Source organism: Cercospora beticola, chromosome 1 (genome assembly GCF_033473495.1).
Source record: "Cercospora beticola chromosome 1, complete sequence".
In the NCBI taxonomy this organism is placed as follows: Eukaryota; Fungi; Ascomycota; class Dothideomycetes; order Mycosphaerellales; family Mycosphaerellaceae; genus Cercospora; species Cercospora beticola.
Window position 1 is genome coordinate 4,955,886 of NC_088935.1, and position 23,637 is coordinate 4,979,522.

Here is a 23,637-nt window from a genome sequence, read left to right on the forward strand (position 1 = left end):
TGTTGAAGGTGGTACTGGTTGTATACTTCAGAAGTTGGTCCTACAGTGATTCAAGGTGAGCTGTTCTACTTCAGCATCTTCAATCATGCTTGCTAGCTACTGCGGACGAAAGAGAGTTCGTCATAACCCCAGTCTGTCACTGACGTAACACAGTTTCTAGAGCTGCCTGTATCATGCGCAGATTGCAATACCGTTCGAGTGGCGTCTCATGAGGAGTATACATCGCAAACAAGATATTATCCAGAGCACAAAATCACCACGTCGGGGTCTTGCGCCATCTGATGTAGTCACAGATCCATCAAGGTCTTCGTAATCGCAAGGCGTTGCGATGCTCAACGCCGCACGGCACAGGCCTCACCGACATAGCTGCAGTTGGCGTCGCAACATTTCGGGTCTGCTTTGTGAAGGCCCATGACCTAGGAGAATACTTCGCATTCGAAGTTGGAAGCATTTTGTGTCTGCGATATTGACATGCAAATAATCGTCTCATTGAGCCTTTCGAAGCGTATTCGGATACTCTGAGAACGTCCAAGTCGTTTCGGCGACGACTTGTACGAAGTCCACGCAAGATGCCGTCCCATCCAAGGACCGAGGTGAAAGTAATCACTCCAGGAGAGTCTTGTTGTCGTTCTCGTAAAGTGGTCTTAAGCATTATTTCGCTTGGCGGCAGGCCGGACGCGGAGAAAGTCCAGATGGGAATCACATGCCGAAGGATTGGCACGAGACTCGAAAAGCACACGCCACGCGAACGCGTCCCAGACCGAGGCATGGGTCGTGGACCAATCAGCACTCTCCGAATGGTTCACTTCCCCAGGACCAGGCAAGTGAAATCTGATCGCCCGCGTCACGATGCATGCTCGGCTTTGTGTTTCTTTCACATGAAGAGCTGGGGTTTGCCGTAGTAAGCTTGTGACTTCTGACATTCTTCTGTCTCGTGTTTCGCTCGTGGCAGTGACCCTCGTGAATACCCCGATCTATCCCTCATCTTCCCCATTCTTTCTTTGTCCACTTTGCTATTCGACGTGTTCATCAGTGTCGCTCGCCAAGATGTCAAAGTCCTTCTCCACGGCCGATGTGGCCGCTCACAATAAGCCAAATGATCTGTACATCATCGTCGACCAAGATGTGTACGATCTGACTGCATTCGCGGACGAGCATCCTGGCGGCAAGAAGAGTATGTCCGGATTGAGCTGCGTATGAAAGTCGTGTTGCTGACGAGATGCTAGTCCTGCAACGAGTCGCAGGCAAAGACGCCAGCAAGCAGTTCTGGAAGTACCACAATGAGAGCATTCTCAAGAAGTACCAACCAAAACTGCAAGTCGGCTCCCTCGACAGCAAGCCAAAGCCTGAGCCCAAGCAAGCACCAACTCCTCCTCCATCACCTCCGGCGAAGAAAGAGGCAGTTGTGCCAAAAGCAGAGTCCGGCACAATCTCCATCGCTCCAGGCCCAGCAGCAGAAGAGGAGGCAGAGGCACTCGACTCCTTCGGCGACCTCGTACCTTACGCAGACCCGAACTGGTACCAAAGCTACCACTCTCCATACTTCAACCAGACACACGCCGACCTCCGAGCTGAAATCCGACAATGGGTAGAAGACGAGATCATGCCAAACGTGACAGAGTGGGATGAGGCGAAGAAGGTGCCAGATGAGATCTACAAGCAGATGGGTACACGAGGTTACCTCGCAGGTACATTGGGACTGCACAACTTCCCAAGCCACATCTCGCCATACAAGGTCAAGTCTGTGCCTCCGGAGAAGTGGGATCTGTTCCACGAGATGCTTCTCACTGACGAGCTTTCGCGAACTGGCTCGGGTGGTTTTGTCTGGAATGTCCTTGGTGGATTCGGTATTGGATGTCCGCCGGTCGTGAAGGCTGGTAAGAAGGAGCTCGTCGAGCGCATCTTGCCTGGTATTCTTGCTGGTGACAAGCGTATCTGTCTTGCGATCACTGAGCCTGATGCTGGATCTGATGTGGCCAACTTGACTTGCGAGGCCAAGCTGAGCGAGGATGGCAAGCACTACATCGTCAACGGTAAGTTCCCGCCTTTGCTACCTCCGTCGTCGCTCATCTAACGTTATCTGCAGGCGAGAAGAAATGGATCACAAACGGTATCTGGTGCGACTACTTCACCACTGCCGTCCGCACAGGCGGCGAGGGCATGAACGGTGTCTCCGTCCTGCTCATCGAGCGCGAGTTCGAGGGTGTCAGCACCCGCCGCATGGACTGCCAAGGTGTCTGGAGTTCCGGAACCACATACATCACATTCGAAGATGTCAAGGTCCCAGTCGAGAACTTGATCGGCAAGGAGAACCAAGGTTTCAAGGTCATCATGACCAACTTCAACCACGAGCGTATCGGCATCATCATCCAATGCTTGCGATTCAGCCGTGTCTGCTACGAGGAGAGCATGAAGTACGCTCACAAGCGTAAGACCTTTGGCAAGAAACTCATCGACCACCCTGTCATCCGACTGAAGCTCGCACATATGGCTCGCCAGATCGAGGCCTCATACAGCTGGCTCGAGAACATGATCTACCAATGCCAGAAGATGAACGAGACCGAAGCCATGCTGAAGCTCGGAGGCGCCATCGCCGGTCTCAAAGCCCAAGCCACCACCACATTCGAATTCTGCGCGCGTGAAGCTTCCCAGATCTTCGGTGGTCTATCTTACAGCCGAGGCGGTCAAGGTGCAAAGGTCGAGAGACTGTACCGTGATGTGCGTGCATATGCCATTCCAGGTGGTAGCGAGGAGATCATGTTGGATCTTAGCATTCGACAGGCGTTGCGTGTGCACCAAGTGCTCGGCATGAAGCTATAGAGGCGAGATTCTGTACCACTACTACCACTTTTGAATGCATAGCAGATCTTGGGCGTTTAGGATATGGTGACGGAGATACCTCCGGCGACAGCCTGGAAGGATGGACGATATATTGAGTTTGAGGGCGTGTCGCAACCAAGTTTGCGGACAGCTCGTGCAGAGTAAACAAAATACACAATTTCACAGCATTCTTCTGCCTTCAAGATTTCGAGCACGACCTCTTTTATGCACGGAAACATGATCACTTGGATATGATAAGTATGTTGAATGAGGCCGTTGCATCATGATTTGGTATCTTGAGCGCTCTCTTCTCGCATTGCAAAATGCTGCAAACTACTCCTGCATGACTGCTGCGGTATGCTGTTCGCTCGACACAGTTCTCACGCTCTTTTTCATCCACCTCAAATCACACTTCCGCGCCTCGGGAAATTGACTCCCTCAGTCGCAGGTTTATCGCAGAACCAGCTCACCCGCTCCGCCGCCTGAGCGTTGACCAACCCACAAGGCAAAGACGCGCCCTCCTCCGTCTCAAAGATCTTCTTAATCACATCCTTCTTTCCACCTCCTGTCGCGACGAATCCAATCTTCGATGCGTGAACCACAACCGGCAAGCTGAGCGTGATGCGCTTTGGCGGTGGTTTCGGCGAATCCGTGATCGAGAGAATCCATGCATTCTTCTCCCGGAGAAGAGGATGATCAGGAAACAGCGAACACGTGTGTCCATCGGGACCACAGCCTAGCAGGATGAGATCGAAGAGAGGGAGTTTGACAGAATCGCGCTGAGCGAAAATCGACACGAGAGTCTTTTCGTATTGATCTGCGCATTCTTGCGCATCGTCGAGGTATTGCTCATCGATGGGGAAGACTTTGGGTTGGCCGAGTTCGGAGGGGATTTGGTCGAGGAGGTCCTGCTTCACGAGTCTGTGGTTGGAGTCCTCGTGATCGAGAGGCACGACACGCTCGTCGGCGTAGAAGATTTCCCATTTGGAGAAGTCGAGTTTGTCGTCGGAGTTGCCATTGGAGGGTGCCAAGAGGGCTTTGGCGAGTGTTTTTGGGAGGGAGCCGCCGGAGACTGCTATGCGGAAGACGCCATTTTGGCGACTGAGGGCCTCGTTCTGTGCCTCGAGGATGTATTTGCGGAGGTTGGGAGCGAGTTCCTTGTCGACGTCGCCGAAGGAGTAGAGATTCGGAGGGCGTCCCATGGTTTCTGTTGTTCGGTTGTACAGCAGAGAAGCAAGTAGTAAGAGCACGAGCAGCAGTAGGCTTCGGCGAGTGTAGTTGATCGTTCTTGCGGTCTTACAGAGATCTGCAAAACACAGCACAATGATTCATGCGCAACACAAGAGCGAAGTGCACTGCTCGGCGGGTGCTTGGGAATTACTTATCAAAAGCCGCCCGCTAGGGTACATGGAATAGTCAAGAATGACGTGTTGGGAACAACAATCTCTGCTACGGACAAGCAGGCAGCCCACACGGATGCTCCTAGTCTTGCGAACAACGTGATTGCTGGCCGCTCCACACCCATTGCCAGTACGGTATTCTTCCCCTTCCATCGACGTGCATCGGGGGCGAGGGTGGTGTGCTGCCACTTTTCCCACCGCCATGCCCTGCAGCACGGCCGCCGCACGTTTCCACGCCAGTCATCGCCGGCAATGGCCTCTTGCTTTGTTGAGCGGTGATTCGTGAGTTTTGGGCGAAATGCACTGTTACGTCGAATGCAGGGCACCACCGAGTTCCCATCCCTGCCTATCGGCCTTATCTGATGCCTTAGCGTGGCCCTTTTTTCGTGGAGCGCTGTGTCAAGATTCGGACCACATCCCTACCAGGAAGTGCGAATCTGCCACGCTTTTCCAGAAGCCTCTGCTGGCGACAACATCAGGCCGTATCGATCTCACTGGTCTCTCTCGTCTCATTCGGCGCGACTTGACTCCGAACACGATTGCAAAAATGGGCCAAAAGCCGAAGCAATTCACAAGGCCGCCGCCGAAAAAAAAGCCTGCCAAGGCTGCTGCTCTGGTTTCGGCAGATGATTATCAAGAAGCAGCAGACTTCGAAGAGGCTGCAGGAGGCAAGCATCGTGCTGGCGACCCCGTAAAGTCTGCAAGAGCGTTCGTCCGAGCCCTTGAACTCTACGATACCGGGGTTGGAAAGCATCCAAAGGACTTTGATCTAGCGTACAACAAGGCGCGATTGGAGCTTGAAATTTCGCAACAGCCTGCTATTCTGGAGCACATTGGTGTCGAGCTACCTGCTTGGCTCGAGAGGACTCTGTTGTCTCACCAACATGCTCTGCAGTTGAATGAGGAGAACCCAGATGCTCTGTTCAACATTGCACAAGTTGAGACCTCTCTTGCGGAGCAGTTGACTGAGGATGATCGTGAGGATGAGGCAGTGCCATTTCTGGAACAGGCGATCACGCATCTGTCATCATGTTTGTCGAGACAGGAGATGATGTACGAGCAGCACAAGCTGGACTTCCCAGATACCGAGGATGGCGGTGTTGCGCTTGAGCAGCCAGAGCCAGAAGTGGCACCAGCAGCAGCGTCTGCATCAACTGGCGATGTTGATATGAAAGAACAGCAGTCGGCGATTGTCGAGACTCCCGTATCGCCAAGTGACCTACTGGATACCGTTTATGCTTCTCTCTCAGCTCTTACCACTCTCGCTCCTCTTTTAGATGAGAAGGGGTTGCAGAATCTTGGAGATATGGCTCGACAGTTGAGCGAAACCAAAGCTCCGAGCTACATCGCTCTCCTGCCAGCCGAGGAACAGGATAAGGCCCGTATCGCCACTGCTGTCAATCGCGCATCTTTCATCGCGTCATATGCTAGCGCTCAATTCGAGCACCATATGATTGAGTTGCAACAATACGTGGAACGACTTGATGCCTTTGAAATCCCAGGCAAAGACACAGATGCCGACGCTCTCGTTGCCGAAGCAGAAGCGCGAACAGAGTTGGTTATGTCGACCATCGACCGATTCGGCGAGTCTCCAGATCTCCCTGCCTCTGTGTGCTGGAAAGAGCTCACGACTTCGCAAGACCTCTACAGCAAAGCCACGAAGCTCAGTACTGAGAGTGCCAAAGAGAGCAAAGCCGAAGTTTACAAGTCCAAGGGCGACTTGGAGATCTTGCGGCATCGGCTGATTCACATTCCGAAGACTGATCTCAGCGAGAATACACGAAATAGTGCTCAGACTCTGATCAAGAATGCACAGACATATTACAAGGGGGCAATGAATCTGGCGAAGGCTGATGGAGATGAGGAGGTAGAAGAGGAGGCTCAGCAGAGGTTGGGAATTGCGACAGAAATCGCTGCGCTCATGTACGGCGGTGAGGCATCGGCTGCTGTCGATGATTTGATGGAGGCATTGGAAGGCTGCGTGGAGGAAGGTCTGATCAGTCAACAACTGGCCGAGGCTATTTTCGAGCGGCAGTCGGCGTCAAAGAGCTGAAGGCATACGAGAGGAGGACCACATACTGCCAATGAGGCTGTACAGAATGTACAGTTGTATTAACGGTCTAAGACTGGACCTGCGACGAGAAACCGGCATACTTTGGCTGATTACTCGAGATCAGTCTACGTTTTGTAGGGGCTGCGGAACAGCGAGAGTGACCTTTGGAGGCTCTCCGGTTGACTACAAGCACGTGTCGTCGCCCTGATTAATCGGGTGTCCTGGAGCATATCCTCTTGTACGTCCTTGGAGTTTGGGATATCTGCCGCATCCACAGTGGAATCGAGCGACTTCTGAGTGGGTTTCCATATACCACTTGTCGAATGCATCGAGAAGTTCTTCAACCCAATGTTCCTGTGCATCAAGACTCCACTCTCTGTACGCTGCTGCCGCCTTTTCCGATTTCGAGATCCCTGGCGTATCCTCAATTTCCCAACGGGAAATCCCTAAACCATTTCCCTTTCTCACAAGCCAGTCTTCGAAACTTTCTGGTCCCTTCTCAATGTCAGCTCAGGGGTATCAGCCATTTCGCTCAGATTCCACTTACCTGCTCCCATGCTTGGCGGACCTCCTGGTCTGTCTGGAGTGGTTTGGATGTCCATATTTCAAAACCTCCTTCATCGTCGAAATACCAGAGATTCCCACTGATACACGGTCCGTTGTCGTACTCTCGAGCCACCACATTTTCGACGGTTTCTAGCAACATAGCAGCCCTGTCAAAGGCCACCAGGTCACCAAGTTCTTGGTAGTCGAAGCGAAACATATCCCGGTAAAGTGCAGAGACGAAAAAGCGCACATTCCCGATGAGCTTGGCTCGTTCGGGACCAATCTTCTTCATCCAAGCAACCAATTTCTCCGCGCTCATTTCGCAGGCTGGGACCTTGCTCAAGAAGGTCGTCGTCGAGTAGTAAATACCGATGGCTTCGGTGTATACTTGCTTGCACTAAGAAGGTTATCAGCATCGTGCGCGTGGATTTGAGACCAGTATCCGCATCGAAAGGTGACTTACTGTAGACAGTAGCGGCGGCGGGCTTGTGTAGTAACTCCAGGACCCCGCCATGACTCTTGTGGTGGGCGGAGGGCCAGAGGGGTCGCGCCAGAGGCCCTTCATGCCTGGCGTGTAAAACTCATCGACACGCAACTCTTGGACAGAACCTTCGAAAACGTATGTCCAGATACGGTTCCGCAACTCGGCCGGGAGAGCCATCAATCTGGAGGCTTGTTGGGTATCGTCGGTCTCAGCGCGGCGGCGCTCAGATTGCTTGCGCTGCTGCACCGCGTGGCGGCGACGCTGACCTCGACTGCGTCGCGCCATCTCGATGTTTGGTGCGACAGGTGCAAAATTTGTGCGCGTGTTGGTGGGTGGAACAGAAGTGGAAAGTCTTGGAAGCAATCAGAAGCTAAAGCTAACGCAAGCACGGACCTCAAGTGAAAGTTGACGCGAAGTGTGACTATTACAGAAGGACGACTACAGCCTGTGCTAATAGGTATGGGAATGCGGAAGATCCGAGATTGCAGTTCTGCGGAGTCAACAAGAGATGCAGTGTGTCTCTGACTGATCCTTCTTCCGTATGCCAATGAGTAGCAAGATGCGAAAGATTCTGAGCTCGTGGGCTTGCAGGGTCAACAGGAGATGCGCCCAATCTCTGGCTAGTTGCACTCTCTACGTCAAAGAGCAGCGAGATGAAGAAAGTTCTAATACATGGGCTTGCAGAGCATGCAGCCTTCAAGAAGGGCTGGGTCTCGCCTGGTCATTGATGTTGGAACTCGACGCAGGACCTCTACATTCTAGTATTCGGCACTTTCGACTTCGAATGCTGGTTGGTCTACGGACGTGGCTCTGCACAGAGCTCCATGAGAAGGAGACGAGCCGGATTCTTCAGTACCTTGAACCGATCTCCGGCGCACAGTGTGCATCCCATGCGATACTTCACTCGATCCGGTCACGGTACGTGTCGTGGGCGTCGGCATAAGTAGCAACTGGAGGAAGACCTCGCAGGCTCCAGCGGAAGACATCTGAGCCCTTTGCTTCCAGCCATTTGTCGAGCTCTTCATCTCCCTGACCGATGTTAGCCATGAATCACAACTTCGTTCACATACTTTGAACACACCTCTCTGTACTGGTGGCGGATTTCCTGCTCTGTCTCAACAGGATCCGATGTCCAGATCACGATGCGATCCCAATCGGATTCATACCAGAGGTCCCCTTTGATGACTGCTTCGGAGCCACCGTTTGCAGCGGCAACATCTCGAGCCCATCTCAGTCGATCTTCGTGGTTGTGGATGCGCCAGTGACGCTCTCTAGGATCACTCTTGACGTTGAGGTCCTCAAGCCACCATGGAGTCATGCTCAAGTGGCAGCGCACATTTCTGACTAGCTTTGCTCGCTCAGAACCAATCTTGTACAACCAAGTGCGCAGAACCCTGTCCGCGCATTCACTTGAGATGATGCTTGTGAAGAAGATCGCCTTCGAGTAGTAGATTCCAACAGCCTCGGCGTAGATCTGCTTACACTGAGGAGATTCCAAAGCTGGTAAGCATGTGGACATATATTAGGAAATTGGCAAAGGGTTCACTTACGGTGGACAGCAGCGGTGGCTGACGCCTGTAGGCCTTGTCCGCAGCCGTCCATTTCTGAGCTCGATTGTAGTAATCGATTCTTTGGGTCCAACCTTCAAACACAGCTGTCCAGACTCGATTGCGCAACTCGGCGGGCAGAGACATCAGTCTCGACGGGAGCGGGTTCATGGAGCGCTTGCTTGTAGTGGCATTTTGTTGCGCGCTCTCCTTCTGTTTTCGAGCCACGTACCGGCGGCGTTGGCCTCGACTACGTCGAGCCATCTCGATCGTGTTGTGTGGTGCAATTTGTGCGTGTGTTGGTGGGTGGAATGCAGGTGGAAAGTCTTGGAAGGAGAGGAGAAGCTAACGCAGCACTAATGCAGGTAAAAGTGAAGCCCGAACGAGGAGCAAACAACGGAGCGCGGGACCGCAGGCACGCACTGTCAATTCGCAAGCTTGAGCAGACAGTTCCCTCGACATTCCCATCTTCTCGATTTGCATCATCCAACCGATATTGCGGCAACATGGCTCGACGCAGTCGAGGTCAGCGCCGCCGACACGCCGCCAGACAGCTGAAGGGGGCTGACCTGCAACATGCGAGCACACTCGGTCAATCGTCGAGACTGATGTCCTTGCCTGCCGAGTTGCGCAACCGCATTTGGTCGGCCGTCTTCGAAGGCACCACGCAGAAACTGCGCAGCACTACGCCCAGTTCAGGAGCTGTCAGGAGCGTCTACTCGAGCCCGCCAGCATTGCTGTGTACTGCAAGTCAAGGCCCATACCCTTTTTTCCACAGAGCCTGTACTGACAGTTCTTCAACACATTTAGTGCAAGAAAGTCTATGCCGAAGCCCTTGGGCTTTACTACTCTTCGACGACCTTCGTCACTTATTTCCCTGTTCACATTCAGGCCAGCGCCAGAATGGTTCAGAATTGGATGAAAAGCATCGGAATCGAGCGTGCGAAGCTGATCCAGACCATACGCCTGCAAATCTGTCATTCTCCTAGCGAGATTATGCGCCTGGATGATCCGGAAAACGATGACGACTTCATGTTCATCGGCGAGCGTCACTTTCAAGCGTACACCGCGGCGATGATCATTGAAGTGGACGACATCTGCGAGCCAGTCGTGCAAGTAGACGTCTGCTATGAGTGGGAACAAGGACGTTTCGCGATCTGGTCCTCAGCCCCAGACGACACGCATTGGGAAATGGCTGAGGCGTATTCGCATGTGAGTCTATCGGAGTGGAGGCGCAATCTGTAGCTAACATCGAGCAGGGACCAAAGGCTTTCGAACAGTGGCTCATCGGAAAGGGCTCAGATATTTCCACCGAGTTACACTTGGGACGGACTGAGTTCTGGGCACGCGCAAATGCTTGAGGCTGTGCAACAGCGACTGATTGGACAAGCTTGGGACGTGCGCGTGAAGAGAGCAATTGACGTTGATTTCGGGACTCTCACGGTGCACCCAGAATCCTGTCGCTCCTAATAAATGAGCGAGATACGAGAAGGACAAAATCGGGCAATGGATGCCCTTCGGACCTGAAGCGTGGGCCTGCAGTAGTTTCAGACTATGGACAAATGAACTCAGCGCCTCTTCTTGAATTCACAGATCATCTCATGCTCACCATAACCACAACTCCTTATCCAGAGGCGAGGACAGACATACCCCCATCATTGCCCATCCTCTTCCTAGTCTTCATCTTCATAGCGTTCGGTCCCAGCTCTCCTGCCCTCCTATTTTCCCCATCTTCGTCCGCAATCATCGTCACAAAAGCTCCCGGACAAAACACCAAACTCTCCCCAACATCCAACTCCACAATCTCTCCAAACAAGTCCCTTTCCTCTTCTCCATCCTTCAACATCCGACTCGCGCCTCCTAAGTGACCTCGAATGGCAGCGAACCACGCCGGCGATGTGAAGCGATGCACAATCGACACCGAACAGAGATCGAGTAAGTCAGTAGAGATAGTGGGCTCCTGCGTGGCAATCACGACTCTCGTAGCGTTGTGTCTCTGCTCTCTGATCGTAGTGAGCAGACCTCCGGTGAACGTCTTCGCGGCTGAAGAGTCGTTCATGAACTTGTGTGCTTCGTCCAAGGCGATGATGAGACCAGAAGGAGGGCGTTGGTTCTTGACGAGTCCAAGGCAGATGTCAAAGAGTAAGCATGCTGTCGCGGCGTCGACGAAAGGGTCGCTGAGGTCGATAATATTGAGAGAACCAGGCTTGAGATCGAAGAGTCTGTTGTTCCCAATGGGCTTAGGACGCCAGGTCTCATTTGCGCGATATGGAACATCATCTGGGTGCATGAAACTCTCCAGCAAGCTGAAGCGGAGATTCATGGGAGCACGTTGTTCTCTGGATAAATTTTCTTGGTCGAGGAGAGCATGGAAGCGTTTGTAGTCGAAGCTCTTGGCCGTGGTATTCTCGATGGCCATTCGGCGGAGTATGCGCTGGATAATTTCCATGTAGAGTGGTGGAGGGCCTTCCTTCTCAGCAAGCGCCATGAGCTTGTTCATACGGTCGACCGAGAGATCTGATGAGCGAAGTAGGAGTGGACGCACTGTGGGCTTGTTGTCTCCGGAACCTATACGCTCATAGGCTTTTCTCAGCGCATGTTCGTTGCTTTGAGAGACGAGCACATTGACTTGGATGCCGAGTGAGCACAGATGTGCTACCTCTGCGATCGATGAAGATGAGGCGACATCGTAGTGGAACACCACGCCGGCCACGGGCTGGTTGATAGAGCCAACAGTGGTGTCCTTCAGCAAGCAGTTCTCCAAAATGGCACTGAGCGTGTAACTCTTTCCCGAGCCTTGTGAGCCACAAATGAAAGCTGAGTTCGGCGCGTTGACATTCAGCATGATCGGCTCGCATTGATCGATTGATTCAGAGCCGCCCACATTGAAACCAAGGAGACCATACTGAGAAAGGACGGCTTTGTCAGTTGCCGAAGTGTCACCTGATGAGGATGAAGCTCTAACCGGAGACTGCGCCGAAGAAGACTGTCCAGAAGAAGGGTTTTCAGAAGAAGTTTGTCCGGAAGAAAACTCTGCAGACGAATCCTCTCCAGATGAAGACCGCTCAGACGAAGACTGCGCAGACGAAGACGAAGATTGCTGGCTGCTTGAGACTGGCACAGATGACTCCGAGTTCTCGTCGGAACTCTCAGCCGCCGGGTCGGAATCTGAGGATGCGGACGAAGGCTCCTTGCTGCTTGACGCAGATTCAGAAGACTTTGAGTTGTCGGCAGATTGTGAAGAAGCATCACTTTCCGAGCTGGTATCAACCTCATCCTCAGCATGATCAACATGATACTTGACCGCCAAAGAGAACAACGGAGTCGTTCTGATCTCCTCCTGCCGACCTGCACGTCCACCAGCGGCAGCAGTGAGGTAATGCTCTTGAAGGTAGTTCTTGACCCCTTCGTAAGCAGACGCCATGATTGCCAAAGTATTGTTGTATGGGGCTTGGGTGAAATGGATCTGATTGATTCTGCCTCTAATCTACAGAACGCTGAGCAGCTCTTATGTCGTGGCCACCGTTGATCAGCAGTGATTGCCCACTGCATGTCTCTGCTGAACAAAGCGAGCAAGTTTGCTTCATGTCCAACTCCCGCTGCAGCGCCCTCCAAGACACAACGGAAACCCGAGACACCTGGCAACAATATATTATACATTCTCTCGTGATGTTTGCAGACACCGCTGCAAAGGCTGGAAAAGGTCTCACTTCTCAGGCAGCTCTCGAAAGACTTTCTTCATGATGTTTTTGCTCTTTACCAGATTGACAAGTCTCAGACGTTCATTGTCCAAATGTGCTGAGTCGCTGGCTTGGCCACAAGGGAAGTGAGCAGCAGGCGCACCAAATTCCTTCTCCAAAAATCGAATAGCGGGAATAGAGCCACCCTCCCGAATATACAGAGGCTTCTGGCGTTGTCTTGACTTGGTCACCTCAGTCATTGGGGTCAGAGGTGTCAGCGGCTCGACGCTTCCATTCGCCAAGGTCTTGGACGTCGTTGGTGAGGGTTTCGTAGCTCCATGACCATTCGGTCGTGAGCTCAGAGACAAATTCGGAGGGTGGACCGAAGACTTCCGTCGATGGCTGAACTGTTCGATAGGACCCCATTCCTCCATGATGGCAGCTTCCAGAGTCTGGAAGATATCATTTCTAAAGTCACCCAGCCATGGTTCGGCTTTGTGATCAATGCTTACGTCGAGAATGTTGCTCGTTTCAAGCTTCTGGAACTGGTCTCTCAAATACGCCTCCAGTGCCTCCGAAACTTGCGTGGCTTCCTGATTTGGCACGAGTCGGATGGAGATTGCTGCCTTTGCCATGCGTGGAATGATTGTTGCATTGTCAGGGCCGGAAGTCTGGAAGCGATGTATTGTGAGAGACGCTTCCCGCCATCTCCGCATCAGCGATTTCGCAATAGTCTCGGGATCTCCCAGGTCCGGGTTGCGCGACACCAAAGCATTTGTGATATCATCATACAATTCAGCTTCTTCTTCGCTTAGATCGGGCACCGCGTCGTAGAAACCGGGTATGTTGACTTCGCCATTCTTCCCGGACAATGTTCCAAGCAATAACACGAGGTCTTTGAGCGCCTCGTCCAACTGTGCACTGCCGTCGACACCAGAATGCAAATCAGGATGGTTGCTCTCTACCGAGACTGTGGCATGAATAACTCCACGTAGCCCGTAAGTCAAGCATGGTATCCTGTCATCGAGCCAGTAGCTGTTGGCCAGTAAAATCCAGTCCACGTCTCCAATCTTGCTTTTGCTGGCTTGCACGGCCCTCTCGAAACCACGAGAGCCGCACTCTTCCTCACCCTCGATCAGGAAGATGATGTCGGATGCCAATGCTTGCTCACTCATCAGTTCTGCGCAAGCGAAGATGGCAGCCATGATCGGTCCCTTGTTATCAGATGTGCCGCGACCATACAAATAGCCATCTATACCTTGCATATTGAACGGATCTGTGAGCCATTTCCCGCTGTCATTGTTGGCTGCCACAACATCGTAGTGGCCGTAGAAGAGGATCTTCTTCCGCTGAGCGGCTGTAGCAGGATTGCCTCGAAACCGCGCCAAGATGACTGGGTTGCAGCCATCTTCCGCTGCTAGCATCTCAGTCGAAGCGCCAAAATTCTTGAATACCGAGCGCAGCCATGACGCGCCTCTTCTGCAGTCCGCCTTGTGTCTGTAGTCTGATGAGACTGTTTTGCAGGCGACAAATCGTCGTAACAATTCCACCAGTTGCTCGTTGGACGTCCTGCTAGGCAGTACGCTGAGCCGAATACAATCACTGACATCCCAGATGGCCACGCTGTTGTCGTTTGAGCCTGTCACATAGATCGGCCTCGAATTGTTGAAGGAAAATGCTGACGCGAGGATGCGGCCGTCGTGTGCCTTCCAGCCAGTTTTCAGCTGATACTGGCGATCATACTTTCTGACCTCTCCATTCACAGCAGCTGTGAAAAGGAAATTTCCTCCAACGGAGATGGTGAGCACATCGTCCCGGTGTGCTTTGAGGTTTCGCACAAGCTGTCGCGTTTCCAGGTCCCAGACATCGACTTCTCCACGACTGCGACCAGAGTACAGGAATGTGCCGTCCATAGCGATCGATAGAATGGAGTGTCCCTCTTCCCTCCCATCGTCCAGCGTGTAGAGTTCTTGAATGGCACCTCCGTCATCTGCATCCAGCTTCCACAGCTTGATCACTCCATCTCCACCTCCGGTCACCAGTGTTTCTTCGCCATACCGTTCCGGCACGCCTTCTTTTGCAAGCAGCATGCAGTACACATAGCCATAATGCGCAAAGTGTCTGACCTTCTCTTTGTCAATCTCAATTACATCGCCTCCCTTCGCGTGTCTGGGGATGTAATCCGACCCAGCAGGCTTCGGTGTCTGAACACCACCCGGCCCTCTCGAATCGAAGAATCGATCATTGCCTCGCAAGGATGTCGGTATCGCCGATGGTGCCTGTTGTGAAATCTTGCACCACTGTATCGTTGTGTTCTGTGCTCCTAAATACGCCGTCTCCAAGCTCGCCGAATATGCCACACAAAAGACATCGCCGACGTCGAAGGAGCTGTACAAGCAGTAGACTCTCTTGAGCGTCTTTGTGCTCCAGATATTGACGATCCGGTCTCCTGAGCAGGAGAAGAGCAGTGTTTGGTCTTGTGACAGGTGCAGCCCAAGCACACTGCCTCGATGCCCTTCAATCACCGCTTTTTTCTCATATGTGCGCAAGCTGTAGACTACAATCTCCCCGGCCTGTGTTCCAGCATAGATGTGGTCATCAGATATGACTATTGCCAAAATGGAGTTGGTATTGCGAAGCCGTTGGCTCAAGGTGGGAACAGCATCGTGCTTATTGTCAGAGCTCTCGCCCTTCGAATAGAAGTCTCGCTGGTATGAGTTCGGCAAGGAACTGCTCGCTTCGTCGGTCTCCGAGCCTGTGGTCGCGGTGGAAGGAGTTAGCGCTCGGCGGATTTGTAGGGCTGACGACATTAAACAGTGAAGTCGGCGGTAGCGACTAAAGGTGCAAGAGTAGTGGAGTGCGGCAAGGGGTGGTGGAGAGCAGCCGTGGAGGAGGGACGCGAGCTTTACCTTTATCGATGGGCATCTTGAACATCCGGAAGCGAAGCAAGCAATCCATCTTATTTATGTTGTGCTGCCGACGAATGAGGGTGATCGCGTGATTGAGTATCTCACCTTCGAGTGAAGCTGCTCTTATGACACCACTGGCCTGGCCGTGTTCCTGTCCAGCATTGCTCAAACTCTCTTCGACATCCCATTGCCAGCTGCCCCTCCTGCCCCATCCCTCTGAACAATCACTCCGTATGGCGAGATGCATGCTGAATGTCGTCCATTACCAATATACAGACAACAATGAGAAGCAAGAAGAACAAGACGGATAGGATAGGAGTCAACAAGTGCAGCGATAATTGGGCGCTGAGTCGTCGTACACAATTGCGCCATCGAGCGCACTGAAGCCTCCTGTCACGAATCGCTGTGCCTGTGCGGAGCGGTGTACTCAACGCAGCATGACACCCATGCTTTGTGGAACGAGTAGCAAGACAAGCAGCAGTCTGCCTACGTACATGCACACCGCACGGAAAGGAGCCTATCCTCCCCAGGTGCCGTGATCGCCATGTTTTCCATCACGCTCGGCGCCTTGGCCTGGCGGAGGCTGCATGAAGCCCGAGGACGCCGATAATAAGAAGAGATGATCGTGATGCAGTCTGTGCTAAATTGTGCCGTACCGACTAGACTTGCATCTGCCGAGAGCTTCGCGTGTGTTGAAGTGCCACGATTACGATGAGGTGTCACTCGACGCCCGCTTTCTCTGAGCACAAACTGAATGCGGAAGACGAGATGCATGTGAAAGCCGATCTTTCACGTTGCATACGCAGGGCCCATCTTACAAGCCGAACATTTCCATGCGAAGTCGCGGCAGTCAGCCCGTGTGTGGACACCTCTGCGATCAATCACATTCTGTTGCCGGTCTGCCATATCAGCCGCTGAACTGATGTGTGCATCATGTGTGGCTTATTCTTCGTTCAATCGTTGTATCATACAGCTATACAAGATTGGCATTGTCCGCTATGCGGGATGTCCATATCTCTAGAGCTCGCTCTTCTTACCCTCCGTGACCGGGTCGTTCTCGTTGAACTGAATGCTCACGCTGTTCACACAATGTCTCTCATCCGTCGGCGTCTGGTATCCCTCTCCCTTGAACACATGCCCCAAATGCCCGCCGCAGTTTGAGCATACAATTTCCGTCCTCTCCATGCCAAATGTGCGATCGGTATGTCTCGTTACAGCGCCTGGGACAGCGTCGAAGAATGCAGGCCACCCGCAGCCAGACTTGAACTTGTGATTTGCTTTGTATAGAGGCGCCGAACAGCCGGCGCAAGTATAAACGCCTGCTTCGGGCATGTGCTTGTCATATTTGCCAGTGAAGGGCGCTTCGGTGCCCTTCTCGCGCAGGATACGGAATTGTTCTGAAGAGGAGTCTCATCAGTGGACGTCCCTGAAGTGTCCCACCCACGGTACCTTGATGGTAGCTTCACAACTTCACTTACCCTTATTCAGCTGCGCCTGCCATTCCTGATCCGTCTTTTGCAGTGGGTATGACATTTTGCGAGATTCGGCGGTCGAGAACAGAGAGCCGATGAAAGGCAGTGGCATAGAAGCTCGGAGGGCGGTCGGTCTCGCGATGGAGTTGAATGGACCTGGCGCGGTTCGGGCGGTGGTATTCGAAAAGGCGTAGAAGGCTCGAATGAAGGTCGGGATCGATGGGAAGCGCATGAAGAGCTTCGTGAGTGCAGTGGCGAGGTCGAAAGGATGCTGACGGTATGAGGGCAATTAAAGAAAGGTGTACTGCAATACATTCAGCATCTCGCCGCCGCCGCCTCTGGCCCACGAGCTATGGCGTCATCGATTGAGAGCTTCGGTCGCCTCTCTCACGCGTTCGCGTCCACTTCACGTACAGGACTCAAATGTCAATTCCACCGCGTTGTGACTGACATGCACAATTTGACCACAGAAAACCGTTCCCGATCAATGCGGATAATTTGGAATCGTTTTGAATCACGGCATGGACATCGAGTAGCAGGATGCCCTCGACTCAGTCACAAGCTCTTAGCTTTCCTTAGAATTGATCGGATTATGCATAAAAGCACCGTCTTATGCCACTATTAAACATATCGGTCGGCAGCTACAACAGCTGGGTTATTTTGAAGTGTCCACTGAGTATGCAGGCGTCAAAGCAAGTCTTTCGAGTGCAGGAGAAGCACATCCATTGCCATCATATCGACCCAAAACCATAACGATACACTCCATTAGCACTCATGGCGATTTTGTAAGGCAAATGTCAAACACGAAGCCAACAATCAAGTGCCAGCATCGTCGTGACTTTTCAGGCAGATGTGTGGTGCATTTTGGAGGGAGAAATAAGTACACTCCCGCTGGGTCTCGAATACTGCTGCTCGCCCGCTGCAATAAAGCATGTTGGCGCGTGAGGTCGTGTCTATATCTCGAGACAGTGCAGCTGTCATGGTCGTAGAACTCTCGAGTATTCTTGAAGAAGTGATGGCTTCGAAAATATGGAGTAGAGCTGCTGGAGGTCATCGTCATGAATGGGGCGGCTGCGTTAGATTACAGTCAGAAACCTGCGAGGTCGGAATGTGTGTCTTCGTAGCGTCAGCTGCGACCGACGCGAAGCTGGCGCAAGATCATCACATGCAAAGATTCGTGGAACTCATGATCAAGTGAGGTTCATGTACGTGTAGGAGGTATGGAAGGCTGCAGAACAGAGCTCGGCTTTGGCGGCAGGAGCTCGGGGCAGGTGATCAACTTCCCACCATCCCGGCAGGATCCCATGCTCACTCTACTAAAACAACAACCATGTTGCTGACAAGTATGCCCAAATTTGTGGCATGCGACACTCGCCATATGCTCAAGCATTCATAGCATGCCCGACCGGTCCAGCGTCGACCATGAGCTGCAGAAACTCGACCGCGAATCACTGGAAGAGCACACGGAGGAAACACGAGCTACGGTGACCGATATGGCGGACACAGACCGCTACGAACGACAGCCTCTGACCGGCGGAGAATCTGGTCAAGCAGAAGGGAAAGATCGCTCGACGACTGGGCTGAATAGGAGGACGGTGCGCAAGCTGGACACGATCCTGCTACCGTTCCTCGCGTTGCTGTTTCTACTGAACAGCTTGGACAAGAGTAACATTGGAAATGCCGAAACTGCTGGCTTCACCTACGATACCGGGCTATCGCGACAAGATGTGCATACGTCAATGGGCGTGTTCTTCTTCGTCTTCGTGGCATTGCAGCCCGTGGGAGCAGCCTTGGGACGCCGTTTTGGCATGCGCCGCTATGTGCCAACGTGCATGAGCCTCTGGGGACTAAGCACGATTCTACACATCTACGTACGAAAGAGATGGCACTTGATCCTGCTGAGGGTTATGATCGCAACATTAGAGGCGGGCTTCTATCCAACAGCCGTGAGCTACATGAGTTTGTTCTACACAAAGTTCGAGTTCGCAACGCGCCTGGGCTTCTTCTACGGCATGACTGCTGTGGCAGGTGTAGTTGGCGGTGTTCTGAGCTGGGCTGTATTTTCGGAGTTCCCTGGACACGACGATGACCCCAGCGCACCGGAGCTTCCTCCCTCGATACGACGCGCGCCAGGCAGTACTGGGTGGAAGAGCTGGGAAGTTCTTTTCCTGATCGAAGGCTGTGTGACTATGACTGTCGCATTGATCGGCTTCTTGTGGCTGCCCCGATCCGCAGATTCAGCCTGGTTCCTGACCAGCGAGGAACGAGCTTGGGCAGAGTCTCGCATGCGGGCAGACACATATCCTGACGAGGTCGAAGGCAAGCAAGCCCATGATAGCAACACCGATAGCGTACTGCGGCACGACTTTGATACAGATGCGCGACCCTTAAATGGCCGAGCAGAAGACACAGCAGATGAAATGCACGAGGGGCTGTTGGATGAGGAAGATCCACTTACCCTGAGTCGCCGAGAAAGACGAAAGTCAACAATCTCTGCTATCTCTGTTACTCGTGACTCCGGCCTCAGCAGATACGACATTGTTTCTGCGTTTTTCAACTACAAAATCTGGCACCTTTTGGTATGCAATGTGCTCAGCGCCATCCCGGCCACGGCTTTTGGCGTGCTCCTGCCTATTCTGGTGAAGGAGCTGTCGCCCTCCTTGAACCTATCGCCAGCTGCATCGAACCTACTCTCGGCGCCGCCTTTCGCCTTCGGTGCGATCGTGCTATTCATCTTCGTAGCATGGTCAGATCGTGCGCGCATCAGGCTGGTGCCAATCATATGGGGACTCTTCCTTCTGCTCGTCGGCTTGACCTTGACAGTACTCGCGCCGATCGACAATTATTGGCTTCGGTATTTTTCCCTCTGCGTCCTGCTTTCAGGTTCATTCATAGCTTCGCCTCTTACAGTCGCATGGCTAGCCAACAATACACCGGAACCTGGCAAGCGCGCGATCTTACTTGGCATCAACGGCTGGGGAAACTTGGCCGGCGTCTTTGTCTCGATCCTGTTCACGCCAGCGGACAAGGAAGCCGGCTATGTGAGATCATTCTCTATACTTCTCGTCTGCGTACTGGCATCCTTGGCTGGATTTGCGGCCTTCAGGTTCCTGATCGTGAGAGAAAATAGGTGGCGTCGCGATGTGCTTCGAAGTTGGAGCAACGAGGAGAAAGAGCGCGAAGAGCTCTTGGGCGACGTGCCTGCACCAGACGATTTCCGAATGCGTGTCGCGCGAAGCACAGGGCTTCTCAAACTTGCGAGGAAAGCTGGGCTCGAGGAAGGCCGCAAAGGCGATGAACGACTGACGTTCAGATATGATTTATGAAAGACATGATATCAAAGGGACGTTGCGCGTGCATTGCTACCTAGTATCGAGAGACTACCTCCTACTGGCACCAATAACCCTCTCGCAGCGTGGTACTGCAGGAGCCAGCTCTTTGATAAGGGATCCTAGGGCTCGAGCACACACATCTTGGCACGCATCCCTCGCAAGAAAGGTTCATCTTCCCAATCGCCCTCATCGCCCTCCTTATCTTGAGCCCTACTGCAGCTTGTTCCTGTAAAATGCCCTATTTCAATTAACTGGTAGCCAACGCATGTTGTCTGCACGGGCCGAACGTTTGGGACGCCTGAGTCTAACTTAGCGAAGCGAGAGTTCGGCTATAATCAATCCTTGTTGAGCATCACTCGAGCGAAGGATGTGAGAGACCCACAACCAGCTGAGCACGATATCTTCAGCCGCAGTAGTCCGGGGTGCCGGACTGCGTGGTCGTTACACGCTGTCAACCTTGGCTAATCTATATCATGGTTGTGCTTGTACTACCTGGATTCACCCACAAATTTCTCTTCAAGTCATCTTCTGAAATAATCGAATAGCAACCATGGGTTCAATTCCGCAAGACCAGAGCAAGACGCACATCATCATCGCAACTTTGTCGTTCTATGGACATGTACGGCCTTTGCGGTCTCTGGCCAGAGAGTTGACCTCTCGAGGATATCCTGTTACTTTCATCACAGGCAGCGTAAACAGGAAGAAAATCGAAACGATACCTGGTGTGGAGTTCGTGTCATTTCGTGGCAAAGCGGACTTTCATCCAGATCGACTAAAGGAGGAATATCCTGATCGTCCTGAAAATGGCATGACTGCGCTCTATGATATGGAACATATCTTCTTCGGGCATATCCATGAGCAGTTCCAGGTTTTGCAAGAGGTCATACGAGATGTTGAGGCCAATGGTAGACAGGCTGTTGTGCTTCAAGATGCAGGTACATGCATCACGTTCTGGTAATCTTTGACAGCGCTGACTCTAGCTAGGCTTTACTGGTAGCGCACCCATGCTCCTCGAGAGCCCCCTCGCTCGCCGCGTACCAGTCATAAGCATTGGCCATATGCCATTGATGATTCTCTCCAAAGACACTGCTCCGTTCGGCGCCGGCATGCAAAGTCAAGGCGAGGAAATCAACAAACAAATGAACGCTGGCGTTATCCAGATGTTCAGCGGTGTACACGAAGCCCTCAAACAACACCTCACTCCCTACAAATGCCCGATCGAACTCCCTTCAGCCTTCCCAGTCGACAACTTCTTCCTCCTCCCAGACATCTACTGTCAACTCTGCCCTCCTGCCCTCGAGTACCCCCGCAATGACCTCCCCTCCAACATTCGATACTGCGGTACCCTAACCGGCGGCAACGACAAAAGACCCCTTCCAGAATGGTGGGAAGAATTCATCGTCAACACAACCGATACTCATCCTCTAGTAGTCGTCACCTCCGGCTCCCTCCCAGGCCTCGACATCAACCATCTCATCCTCCCCACAATCCGCGTCTGCGCAGGCCTCCCAGTCCGCTTAGCAGTCTGCGCAGTACAAATCGAACGACCAACCGACTTGGTCCTACCAGCGAATACCCGCTGGGCACAATGGATCGCCTTTGAAGATATTTTCCCCTATACATCTCTCATCGTCTCCTCAGGCGGCTATGGCGGAATCTCACAAGCGTTCGCAAGTGGCATCCCGATGGTTTTGGCTGGGACAAGTGAAGATAAAGTCGAAACTGGCTTGAGAGCAGAAATGACGGGTGCGGCGATTAATTTGAAGACTCAGACGCCGAGTGATGAGCAGATTAGGGATGCTGTGGAGAGGGTTCTGAAGGATAAGACGTATATACTGAAAGCGAAGGAGATGAAGAAGGCTTGTGAGGAGCATGATGCTGTGGAGAGTGTGGTTGGGGCTATTGAGGAGTTGAGGGAGAAGTTTTATGTTCAAGGTGAGGGGAGAGGGAAGGCGAGGGATGGTGGGATCCCGACGCCTGCTGAAGTTGAGGTGTGAGAGGAGTTCGTATTCCGGGAAGGTGGTAGTATACACTAGAACTCTCATACCTCAAAGAAAGTGCTGTCGATGCTGTTCCATTCACGTGGAGAGAAAGCCTGAGGTTTGCTGTCCTGTTTCATTCACCTTGTTCTCTTCCATATAAAGGCAAAGCATCATGCAAACTTTCACACTGATCGTCATCGAAGTCGGCGCCGGGCCAAGCAGGAAAAGATGAGCCGTCAACAACAATCCGAAGTAGCACATCGACGAGAGACAAGGAGAGCTAGCATGTACTCTCAACTCTCGCGCACCGAGAGACGCAACTATTATGGGTATCCCCACGACCCGGTCTATGCTCGTCGATTGCGCGAGCAACGTGATGTGTACTTCTCCCGCCGCGTGGGCTCAGACTATCCGCCTTTGGATCCGAGTCAGAGGCGAGAGTCGTATGAGACGAGGAGCGGAGACGACTATCCGCAGGTAATTGACCCACTTCGATCAACAAATTTGTCAGCCGGGACTGACGAAGGTATTAGCAGAGCCAGTATCGCTACCACGAAGTCGCAGACCGTGATTCAATGCGTAGCGATCCGAGAGGTTATGAAGCGGCCGAAGGATACGAGAGATACATATCTCGTTCCAGACGTTCTCGATCTCCAACTCGAGGTGAAGGTTCCGGTGAGTTCGAATTTATACCCCACCTACCGTTTCCACAAACCATCCTGACACGCTCAGCAGGATACAGTAGCCAGCACAGTACATATGACTATGCTCATCCTACATTGGGGTACGATGGATCGAGCCGTCGATACGATCCTCGTCCTGAATCCGGCACTTGGTCCTCTGTGTATGCAGAACCACGAGATGGCTACCATCGCGGCTCATACGACTACACGGGATCATCGAGATACGAGTTGACCGCTCCGGCATACCGTGGTAGCAACACCGGCTATCCTGGGGATCGCTCAAGCACCGCATACAGCTTCGACGCAAGAAACCCTTCGTCTCGCCTTTCATCTTCGATGTCTTCGACAAGGACCCGCACTCCGATGAATGAGTATCAACGCTATCAGTATGGCGCAGATGCCGTGCAGCGCTGGAATGAGGATCGGTATTTTGAAGATGGATATGGCCGGCGATGAAGTGGTCAATAAGTCCAGAGTCTGGTAGCCTCTGCGACTTCTTGACGCTCATGCCCGGTGCTCCGAATGTGGAAGCTCTGTTAAGCATGAAGGGTAATGATGGAACTGAGCCGAATGGAGGAAGAGAGTAGTTTGTCGTCGTCCAGTAGTAAAATGTGCCCTGCTCGCAATCGATTATGCAATAGAAATCGTCCCTTTACAGAGAATGGCAGGCTCGCTCTGAATAACGCGCTGCCTGAATCTTTAGGGTAATGTCCGCTTATTTGCCTCGCC

At 52.7% G+C, this 23,637-nt stretch overlaps 12 protein-coding genes across 12 annotated transcripts; 6 read left to right on the forward strand and 6 right to left on the reverse strand.

The window, feature by feature from the left end:
* Window positions 1-1,047: 1,047 nt before the first annotated feature.
* On the forward strand, window positions 1,048-2,820 carry RHO25_001971 (uncharacterized protein; the record flags this gene model as incomplete). Its single annotated transcript, XM_023594567.2, has 3 exons — window positions 1,048-1,174; window positions 1,227-2,033; window positions 2,087-2,820. The coding sequence occupies 3 exons, from the start codon at window positions 1,048-1,050 to the stop codon at window positions 2,818-2,820; spliced, it is 1,668 nt and encodes a 555-aa protein (XP_023459495.1).
* Window positions 2,821-3,221: 401 nt separating this feature from the next.
* RHO25_001972 (uncharacterized protein) lies at window positions 3,222-4,022 on the reverse strand (the record flags this gene model as incomplete). Its single annotated transcript, XM_023594568.1, has 1 exon — window positions 3,222-4,022. One exon carries the CDS (start codon window positions 4,020-4,022, stop codon window positions 3,222-3,224), a length of 801 nt encoding a protein of 266 aa, XP_023459494.1.
* A 745-nt stretch (window positions 4,023-4,767) lies between these two features.
* Window positions 4,768-6,273, forward strand: RHO25_001973 (uncharacterized protein; the record flags this gene model as incomplete). Its single annotated transcript, XM_023594569.2, has 1 exon — window positions 4,768-6,273. The coding sequence occupies one exon, from the start codon at window positions 4,768-4,770 to the stop codon at window positions 6,271-6,273; it is 1,506 nt and encodes a 501-aa protein (XP_023459493.1).
* A 183-nt stretch (window positions 6,274-6,456) lies between these two features.
* RHO25_001974 (uncharacterized protein) lies at window positions 6,457-7,588 on the reverse strand (the record flags this gene model as incomplete). The annotated part of the gene is made up of 3 exons (XM_023594570.2): window positions 6,457-6,768; window positions 6,821-7,216; window positions 7,283-7,588. 3 exons carry the CDS (start codon window positions 7,586-7,588, stop codon window positions 6,457-6,459), a joined length of 1,014 nt encoding a protein of 337 aa, XP_023459492.2.
* A 615-nt stretch (window positions 7,589-8,203) lies between these two features.
* Window positions 8,204-9,114, reverse strand: RHO25_001975 (uncharacterized protein; the record flags this gene model as incomplete). The annotated part of the gene is made up of 3 exons (XM_065602158.1): window positions 8,204-8,332; window positions 8,385-8,786; window positions 8,854-9,114. The coding sequence occupies 3 exons, from the start codon at window positions 9,112-9,114 to the stop codon at window positions 8,204-8,206; spliced, it is 792 nt and encodes a 263-aa protein (XP_065458230.1).
* A 242-nt stretch (window positions 9,115-9,356) lies between these two features.
* RHO25_001976 (uncharacterized protein) lies at window positions 9,357-10,211 on the forward strand (the record flags this gene model as incomplete). The annotated part of the gene is made up of 3 exons (XM_065602159.1): window positions 9,357-9,596; window positions 9,661-10,062; window positions 10,110-10,211. 3 exons carry the CDS (start codon window positions 9,357-9,359, stop codon window positions 10,209-10,211), a joined length of 744 nt encoding a protein of 247 aa, XP_065458231.1.
* A 263-nt stretch (window positions 10,212-10,474) lies between these two features.
* On the reverse strand, window positions 10,475-12,274 carry RHO25_001977 (uncharacterized protein; the record flags this gene model as incomplete). Its single annotated transcript, XM_023594572.1, has 1 exon — window positions 10,475-12,274. One exon carries the CDS (start codon window positions 12,272-12,274, stop codon window positions 10,475-10,477), a length of 1,800 nt encoding a protein of 599 aa, XP_023459491.1.
* Window positions 12,275-12,556: 282 nt separating this feature from the next.
* On the reverse strand, window positions 12,557-15,686 carry RHO25_001978 (uncharacterized protein; the record flags this gene model as incomplete). The annotated part of the gene is made up of 2 exons (XM_023594573.2): window positions 12,557-15,285; window positions 15,440-15,686. The coding sequence occupies 2 exons, from the start codon at window positions 15,684-15,686 to the stop codon at window positions 12,557-12,559; spliced, it is 2,976 nt and encodes a 991-aa protein (XP_023459856.1).
* Window positions 15,687-16,456: 770 nt separating this feature from the next.
* RHO25_001979 (uncharacterized protein) lies at window positions 16,457-17,143 on the reverse strand (the record flags this gene model as incomplete). Its single annotated transcript, XM_023594574.2, has 2 exons — window positions 16,457-16,836; window positions 16,918-17,143. 2 exons carry the CDS (start codon window positions 17,141-17,143, stop codon window positions 16,457-16,459), a joined length of 606 nt encoding a protein of 201 aa, XP_023459857.1.
* A 1,165-nt stretch (window positions 17,144-18,308) lies between these two features.
* RHO25_001980 (uncharacterized protein) lies at window positions 18,309-20,237 on the forward strand (the record flags this gene model as incomplete). Its single annotated transcript, XM_023594575.1, has 1 exon — window positions 18,309-20,237. One exon carries the CDS (start codon window positions 18,309-18,311, stop codon window positions 20,235-20,237), a length of 1,929 nt encoding a protein of 642 aa, XP_023459858.1.
* Window positions 20,238-20,793: 556 nt separating this feature from the next.
* Window positions 20,794-22,240, forward strand: RHO25_001981 (uncharacterized protein; the record flags this gene model as incomplete). Its single annotated transcript, XM_023594576.1, has 2 exons — window positions 20,794-21,178; window positions 21,228-22,240. The coding sequence occupies 2 exons, from the start codon at window positions 20,794-20,796 to the stop codon at window positions 22,238-22,240; spliced, it is 1,398 nt and encodes a 465-aa protein (XP_023459859.1).
* A 270-nt stretch (window positions 22,241-22,510) lies between these two features.
* Window positions 22,511-23,364, forward strand: RHO25_001982 (uncharacterized protein; the record flags this gene model as incomplete). The annotated part of the gene is made up of 2 exons (XM_065602160.1): window positions 22,511-22,904; window positions 22,961-23,364. The coding sequence occupies 2 exons, from the start codon at window positions 22,511-22,513 to the stop codon at window positions 23,362-23,364; spliced, it is 798 nt and encodes a 265-aa protein (XP_065458232.1).
* Between the last annotated feature and the right edge of the window lie 273 nt (window positions 23,365-23,637).